The 8,693-nt window shown below is 32.3% G+C and overlaps 1 protein-coding gene across 3 annotated transcripts; it reads right to left on the reverse strand.

The window, feature by feature from the left end:
* Positions 1 to 1,564: 1,564 nt before the first annotated feature.
* LOC106753766 (probable S-sulfocysteine synthase, chloroplastic) lies at positions 1,565 to 7,555 on the reverse strand. 3 transcript variants are annotated; one of them, XM_022777670.1, is made up of 12 exons: positions 7,300 to 7,555; positions 7,052 to 7,161; positions 6,762 to 6,819; positions 6,354 to 6,617; positions 6,080 to 6,217; positions 5,515 to 5,566; positions 5,316 to 5,365; positions 4,953 to 5,012; positions 4,389 to 4,469; positions 3,489 to 3,673; positions 3,289 to 3,396; positions 1,565 to 1,830 (listed from the first exon to the last, which is right to left on the reverse strand). In XM_022777670.1, the coding sequence occupies exons 1-10, from the start codon at positions 7,519 to 7,521 to the stop codon at positions 3,593 to 3,595; spliced, it is 1,116 nt and encodes a 371-aa protein (XP_022633391.1). In that variant the 5' UTR covers positions 7,522 to 7,555; the 3' UTR covers positions 1,565 to 1,830; positions 3,289 to 3,396; positions 3,489 to 3,592. The 3 variants fall into 3 exon arrangements, with proteins under 3 accessions (XP_022633391.1, XP_022633390.1, XP_014491099.1); XM_022777669.1 differs by lacking the exon at positions 1,565 to 1,830 and adding an exon at positions 2,880 to 3,146; XM_014635613.2 differs by lacking the exon at positions 1,565 to 1,830 and having other exon boundaries at positions 3,111 to 3,396.
* Positions 7,556 to 8,693: the final 1,138 nt, after the last annotated feature.

The following is an 8,693-nucleotide window of genomic DNA, read 5'->3' on the forward strand; positions in this document are numbered from 1 at the left end:
TCTTCCTCTTAGAAATTCAAAGAAGTTTTAACAATTGAATTGGTGGTAGTAGGAGAGATGCAATGTTTTGATGAGAGTTGAATAAGTTAGGTTAGTTTTTTGCTACAGTTGCAGAAGTATTTAACTAGAAAACACTCAATAATTTATGTTTAAATTATGAGAATAATTAAGTGAAAATGGTGTAATAAATCTGTTAGCCTGATTGGTATTATAATTTTGACCTAACATTGCATGGCTGTCATGTGAATTAAGATGAGAGTTGCATTTGTTATATCCTCATCAATAGGCCTTCCCTTTTCTGCACAACACAACACAACTCCAGAGTGGGACCACACCTTCATACTTTCCAAATATTCAAATTCATTTTTTTAATCACTCTCATTAACTTTAACAAAATTTAAAAAACTTTTTTAAAATATGACAAATTTGAAGAAATGAAAAGATGATCGGTTGCAAGATGAACCCTTTTGATTAAATGTTTGAAGATGAATGAAAGTACAAGACTTTTTGGTATGAAAAACATAGGACTGAAAATTTTCTTTGGTTGAGTGTGGATTGAAACAAGACAGCTATTGAGGAAATTAAGACTAAACAGAGCAACCTACTAAATCATTGTTATTGCCCAAATACAAATGTGATCCCACTGCCTTCAATGCAATTTAAGTTTGTCCTGTTCCTAAAATATAATTAAACCCATTGCCTTTGTGTTTTCTCTGCTTTCTCTTGCAAATCAACATCTATGCAATAAAGTAGAAAATGAACTGCTTTGCTTACTACAAGTCAACACCATTTAATTCGCCTTCAAATTAGGCTAACCATTTCGACCAATCCTGCTACAAAAAGGATGCCACTTTCTTCAAAATTATAACACAGATCATTATGGATCAGTAATAAAGATTTTGTTAGTAGTAACCTTGTATCCTACTCAATTGCATGTACCACCAAAAGGATGAAAATCTTACTAAGGTACAACAGATGTTTCAATTATACAGGTTAAAAACTAGAATGGATCTTTTTAAAACTGCATCATCATTCTTATCAGAGGGAAAAATGAAAAATGGACAAACTGCTACATAGTTTCTGAAATCCTTGTCACTAATATTTTGGTTCTTAATTAATTATTCACCAATATCACTTTCTCATAGTAATTTAGCTGAGATAATATCTAACAGCAGTATATCTCCAAATAGTGCTAAGTATTAGTATGAAATTCATTGAGTAATTGTTCTTGCTAATCAAATTCAATTTGGAAATCGTGTTTTCTGTAGCTGTCAACTTCAGAAAGCAAATGGTACGTACAACCGAGGAAGTGTTAGATGTAATAAATTTTCACCAAAATCATAAGGACTTTACCATGTTACATTAAGATTTTAGAAATGCAGATGTGAAAAATATGAATTGCCAAAAGACTGATAAGAGTAACTTTCAATTATCTCACTGTGTTTTCGGATTACACCTTCAAAACATCAACATTGCCTTCTTCATCACAGTTTTGAATTTAGCTGAAAAGAAATTAGGTAAATCAGAAATAACATACAAATAGCTCACACATGAGGTCTTACAATTACAACAACAGTGACTTACGCTGTGAATATGATGGGACTGAGTAGTCTCATTGCAATAAAAAGATGAAAAGGACTCCAGTTTGAGAAAAGTCTATTGCAATGAATATAAAATAAACCATTTGAACTCAACACAGGTTTGACCAGATAAATTTATCAAGATATAAAATCTAAACCAAGTGAGTCTTCAGAGTAATCAATTTCTTCTGGAGTTGTCTTCTCACTCTCATCTCCATGGCCCAAAGCGTCACACTATCCCTTGCCCCACCTGGACCATCAATAGCACAAAATTAGGGTAATGCTCACAATCACTTCAATAATAGTGCAACTTTGTGTTATTTTTGTCTTCAGTTTGCCCATGTTTAGGAGAACTAAGAACCAATTCAAAGTGAAAAAAAGTTAGACAGATTTATAAAAGAACTGTTTTCAACTTAAGTAGTGGTTCATATGATACAATTATCAAATAAAAACCTAGAATAGATCATGTATAGAAATACTTTCGAATGCAATTAAGTGTAATCGTCCAACATTTCTATCACCTTCACAAAAAAAGGTATATTATAAACATGTAGGACAACATTAAGCATCACTGAACAGACTTTTGTCTGCAATCGCATGGGACTGATGATGAATGATTGTTTAATAGTCTCTGTAGACAATAATATTTTAATACTCACAATTTTTACTCCTATTCGTGACCCTCCTTTTCTTTACAAATACAAAAATTCTTTTCTTTTTATAACCATTTTAACAGCAGTGGGATGTAAATAGTTGTTTTTGGTTCATATATAAAGCTGTTACTTATATATGTATGTTTATACTTAAGCTCAATGGAATATTGAAGTACTTTTGTAATTCGATATCAGCTTTTAACCCTGGAAGAAGGATTCGTGGGTGCAAAACTTTCGAATTGAATTCACCATTACATGTATTATGCAAAATCAGGTATTTAGAAAAATGCAAAATCAGCTTATGGCATAGACAGCGTGTACAACTTACTGAACACCAATCAAGATTGATAATTTAAAACGACTATTTTGCATTTTGATTGTAATACTTTAGTTTATAAATACTATTTCTTTTTAATTTTACTTATTCCAAAATACTTCTACAAAATGTGACCGATAGTAGATTGACAACGTCACCACTAAAACTGGCTTACCGATATGGGGACTGACTAGCAAACTTTTCATAGTTCATACATAATCAATACAACCGTTTGTTTAATTTTTTTTTATTATATCCAACGGCTGATATGCAAAGACATCATCATGGACCCTGATTTAACAAGTCCATGTTAGACACAACTTTTCTTGATGAAAACTAGTATAACCAACCCTTTTGAAACTGATTTTGGAATAAGTTTTTCAATTGAAACTCGTAAACATAAATCATCACCAATAAAGTACAGCACACAGGAATTTCCCCCTTAACACTCGGGGCTTTGAAATATAGTTATTCCTGTCATTCTGAGAAGCAACATTTAATGGGTACGCAATCACTAATTATGCAGAGTAAATAATGGTATAGCGCACTGACAAACCATCGTCAACCATAATGTCCATCCGCAATGCTTCCATATATCTACATATATAAAATACAGTCTGATAATAGTAAATAGGAAAAAGAATGCTAACAATTCTGTAGGACATTTCAATACTACTCATCATTGACACTGGGAAGGGAAAGTGATGAATAATGAAAAGAATAGGCCAGGCTAGATTACCAGTATAAAAATTGAAAATAAAAAAGACATTGTACATCATGTCAGTTCCCCCTTTTAGCTTCCTGAAAGACCTCGGCTTCAAAATTGTGCTTTGTCGAAATGATGCATCTGATGCATAAAATCCCAAGATTAAAACATACAGAAGACTGGTTTATCTTGTAACATTGATTCTACCCAACAGTGTGAATATATGTATATACCTATACAAAGCAAGAGACGGCTGCTACTTCTTCGAATGGCAGTGCCATGAGAGCAGCTTCAATCTTCAATTGGCTATTGTCCTTGTTAAGGTAGAATCTAAATTTTACATTTTCTGAACCTCTTCGTAGATAGATTGGAAGAGAGCAGTAGAAATATATCTCTCACCGAAACTTGGAAAAATAACCTTCAATGTGCAAAATAAGAGGTGAAGAAAGAATCAATAGATTTATTTATAAAAGAATAATTTATCAGGAAAGTAGTAAAATAGAATATCTAACTTCATGAATTCAGCATACACTACACTCGTGCTCTCCAATTTCCAACTTTACTAAGTCGTGGGCAACATCAAGTCATGTTTCCGAAGCACTTATTCATTGTCACAGTTTTATGCTTTGTCATCAATTAACACTTCTATGAACCGAAGCACATAAAACCAACTTCCGTCAGTCCCAAATTCAATTTGCCCCTAGCCATTTTGCAGTTTTTAAACCCAGATGAAGACTGAAGTATCGTGATTCCACAGAAATTTTGATTAGAACAGGCTAATTTTGCAAGGAGTCATAATGTTCTGATTAAAAAAGGAGAAAAGAATAGCAAAAGTGACCATGTTTAACCAACAACATATCCTGGGAGGTTGGGACCAAAGACGACGCAAAAAGCATAATAAACTATTGAGTTCTACATTCTATGACTCAAGCTAAACACATGCACTAAAGTGATTAGAGAGAAACGTGTCTCTAGGCAGAAAGCCTATTAGTTGTGAGAAAAAATCACTAGGCTTCATTTTATTCTATCAATTCAATTTTCATAACCTATTCTTATATATAAGATGAGTCCAATAAATCCAATGGAAACTACAAAAGAAAACCAATATAGTTGGAAATAGGAAATAAACTCACCACAATAAGTTTCCCAGAATTCTCAGGCCGTCTTGCTAATTTAATGGCAGCAGCAGCTGCAGCTCCTGAAGAAATCCCAACCTACACAGAAATTTGAATCAATTATGAAAAGCCATCCTAAAAATTATAACCTAACCACTTGATAATTTATAATGACTTGCAATAACCAACAACATACACAGAAAATAATCATGACAAGCTAAATGCAGATCACATTATTCAGTTTATAGACATTCAAATATTGAAATATTGCAAGGGTTTGCTAATAATTGACATTAAAATATGAAACATGAAACAAATTAAGCAGAAAGATATTTACAAGTAAACCCTCATTCTAGTACTTGAACTAGTAAGCATCCGTAATTTAGGTCCTTAACTTCATCAAAATGTTAATTTTGTCCTGCTTAGTTAAATAGAACGTGAAAAATGAGGTGAAAAGGAACTACAATGAATTACTTTTTGTAGGAATAAAGTAAGGGTTTTGTAAAGAAAAGGCCAAGTGACCAACAGTTACAATCTCAAGACTAGAATAAGGTATATTCAATATTTTAACTCATAACTTACCAGCAAACCTTCTTTCAATGCTAATCTCCTTGCCATTTCAATAGCTTCAACATTAGTAACCTGTTATTTCACGTGTTAATTATAAAGATAATTAATTACTTGAAATAATCTGTTTCTACAAATTATAAGATAACAACATTGCATGTTTGTAAACAAAAAGCCACTACAAAAATAACTAAAAAGGGTTTAGTTGATGACACTCCAGATTATGTAGATGACTCCAAAAGTTGAACTAATGACCTAAATTCATGAAACAAAGCTTGCTGTTCCTCAGTACTGAAATACGAAAGTCAACTGGAATAACCATAAGCAGGTTATTGAGAAAGAAATAAAGAGAAACTGAGGACCTTAATTTATTTGTACCTTGATAACTTCGTCAAGCAGTTTGATATCCAAAATGCTTGGCATGAAACCTACGACAAACTCTTATACAATCAGAAGACAAACTCTTATACAATCAGAAGCTGACAAGAGAATGTTTTAAAAGTGAATATTGGCCTAGAAACCAATAACCTGAAGAGGGTGGAATATACAATTCATAAACTTTGTAAAATATTCATACCAGGACTGTCACCGGAGACGACACTTCGGTCTGCAGGTTCCACCCCAACCACCTATCCAAGAAACAATATACAACACTTTTAACTCTAGGTTAAACAAAATGGAACAGATAAAGCATTACCTGCACTTAACTTAACATGTAAGAAGCATAAGCCAATAGTTGTCTATCATAAGCCTAATAATACCCTCAGGCATGTCACACAAACTACACAATTTAAGTCCCACAAATATATGTTAAAATAGTCAAGCTAATATTTTTGGTTATCCTTCTGGATCCTTTTTCCTTCCTTATTCATTATCCATCCCTCTCCCTCTCTCTGCCAACGCAGAAATACAGAGCCAAGTTCCTAGAGGTTTGTTTGGAATATGAAAAATTTAAAATGCAAGCTGACTGATTCAACAACTACATAAAATTTCTTTTAATTCAAAAGAAGCGAAGATTAGGGGATTTGAATTCAAGAAATTATATACTTAGTAGTGGAAGTTAGAACCACAGGACCAATAAGTATATATCATTCAAATAGATAGAAACAACAACTAAAAGCATATAAAATGAATAATCAAACCTCTATATTTTGGTTCATCATTTTCAGATAACGTCCAGTGCCAGTAATGGTGCCACCGGTTCCAATCCCAGCAACCAATATATCAACATTACCTAAGGTATCCTCCCATATCTCTGGCCCTGTAGTTTCGAAGTGTATCTGTAATTTGTAATATAAATCTTAATAACATAAAACTTAATTTATATTGTAATTTCTATTTTAACTGATGAACTAAATAATTCAAAACACGGACTAACAAGTTGAAGGTCTTACAGCAGATGCATTAACACTTAACCTTGGCATTAGTCATATTATCAAACTGTCGAAACATGTAAGCGTCGGGTGTGCTGCGTACAATTTCTTCAGCTTTGTCAACTGCCCCTTTTAACCCCTTCTCAGAATCAGTCAAAATAACCTCTGCACCAAAAGCACGTAAAAGGATTCTCCTCTCAACATTAACAGAAGCAGGCATTGTGACTATAAGTTTGTACCCTTTTGTTGCTGCAACAAAAGCAATGCCAAGTCCTGTATTTCCCGTAGTTGGTTCAACCAACACGGTCTGAAACAGTACATGATTAGGAATGTAAAGAAAATTCAAGACAGTACCTTGGATTGGAACAAACTATTACATCACAATACAGTAAGTTTAAAAATAGCAAACATTACATTGATCCGTACACAAAAGAAAATATTTATTATGTACCTTCCCGGGAGAAATTGCTCCAATCTCTTCGGCATTGGATAACATACTATAGCCAATTCTGAAATTTTGAATAATAACAGATATTAATACATAATACATACAAAAGAAATCGCAAAGTGAAAATCATGGAATGTTGAAAACTTCTAATAAAATGAAGTCCCTCTAGAAGGGAAAAATAATTAAAAAAAAAATAGCTTATAAAGAAACTCATTTCCCTTTTTAAGCCAACAGAGAAGCAGCGAATATAGGAAAGTGAGTGTCTGTGTGTGTGCATCGTAGTAACAGACTACCTGTCTTTAACACTGCGGCAAGGTTGCATAGACTCAAGTTTGGCAGCAATGTTAGCCACACAACCCTCCGTAACTTTATTCAGGTATACCATTGGCGTGTTTCCAATCAACTGCAGAAATTCGTAAAATCATTCGAAAGTAAAACAGAAGAAATTGCAGAAACATAAAGTAATCAACTAAAGGTTAAATTAAAATGTTGCAGCAGCAATAAAAATGTGTTGAAATTGCGAAGGGGAGTAGGAAGGAACCTGAGTGACATCTTCGGCAATGTTGACGGTGTCAAACCCTTGTCTGTTGGAGTGCACTAACGTAGTAGAAGGTCTGGTGGAGGCGGCGGCGGCGAGGGTGTGGTGTGGTTGAGAACGAGTGTAGGGTTTGAGAGTAACAAAACGATGTCGTTGGATGAAGGGAGGAAGCGGTGGAGGGGAAGAACACCAACAAGGTGATGAAGAAGATAGCGCCATTTTCATTCTCAGACTCTCACTTTAAGATTTAAGATGGGTTTTGCTATTTATTCTTCCATATTCTGTTGGCACGTGTGCAAGTTTGAGCTCTCTTTCGATCCATTTATCTACACTAACATAGACAAATTAACTAATTAACTAATTAACTAATACATATAAAAAAAATTGACTTATACATATATTAAAATTAAACTATTTTATTCAGTCATTTTATTATTTATTAATGTAATAGGATGATAAAATGATTTTTTTAATGGTTGGTTTGCATAAAAGTACCCTCTATAAATTATAAAAAAATAAATAAATAGGAATTAGTATTTATTCTACTAAAATTAGTGATGGCAATGAATTGTCTCTTATTAGTTTATTAAGATTTAGTAAATCAGTTTAGTAATTTTGATTTGTCACTTCTTTTTTTACCAGTGGATAAAGATGAGGTAGAATGAATTTATCCACTAATCTATTTTTTTAAATAAAAGATTTTACAGATATTTTTTTATATTATATTATTTATAAGATGTGAATATTTAAATTATTAATATTTATAAATTATATTTTAATCTTTAATTTTAATCTATATAAAATTAATAATAAAAATTTTAATTTATTTGATTATTAATTAATCAATTAAAAAAATTTAAAGTATTTGTATAATTAAATCTGTAAAATCCCAGAAAATAGTATTTTAGGAGTGGTGGTAGTTTAAAAATAGTGAAACTCGGTTATTTTAATATTAAATGGTTTATTTATAAATAGTTTTGTTATAAACTAGTTTCATTATTTTGAAACATGTCATCTCTCAAGAAACTATTCTTTTTTAGTCTTTTACCTTTTATCTAAGAGTTCTAACAGGAGGTATCTAATTGACTACGGTAACGAGGTCTATATTTCTATCCGATCAGTTTCTTCAATAGAACAAGTAGGTTTCAATTCCTTTTTTTTCTTTTCATTTTTAATTGAGATCATGATTAATGATCTCTTGTCGCATATGAGTTGTAATGTCTTTTCTTAATTTCTTGTTGATCAGAGATCTTAAGGACTTTTTCCGCTTCCAATTTGGTGTTGTGTAGGTGTTTCTTGAGTTCCTTATACTCTAAGCAAGGATTTGGTGTTTTTAGAGTTCTTTAGTTTTGTTGCGAGGTAAGGGAAACTAGACCTTGTTTTATATTACGCTTGTG

The sequence above is a fragment of the Vigna radiata genome, unplaced genomic scaffold, assembly GCF_000741045.1.
Source record: "Vigna radiata var. radiata cultivar VC1973A unplaced genomic scaffold, Vradiata_ver6 scaffold_7, whole genome shotgun sequence".
Taxonomy (NCBI): domain Eukaryota; kingdom Viridiplantae; phylum Streptophyta; class Magnoliopsida; order Fabales; family Fabaceae; genus Vigna; species Vigna radiata.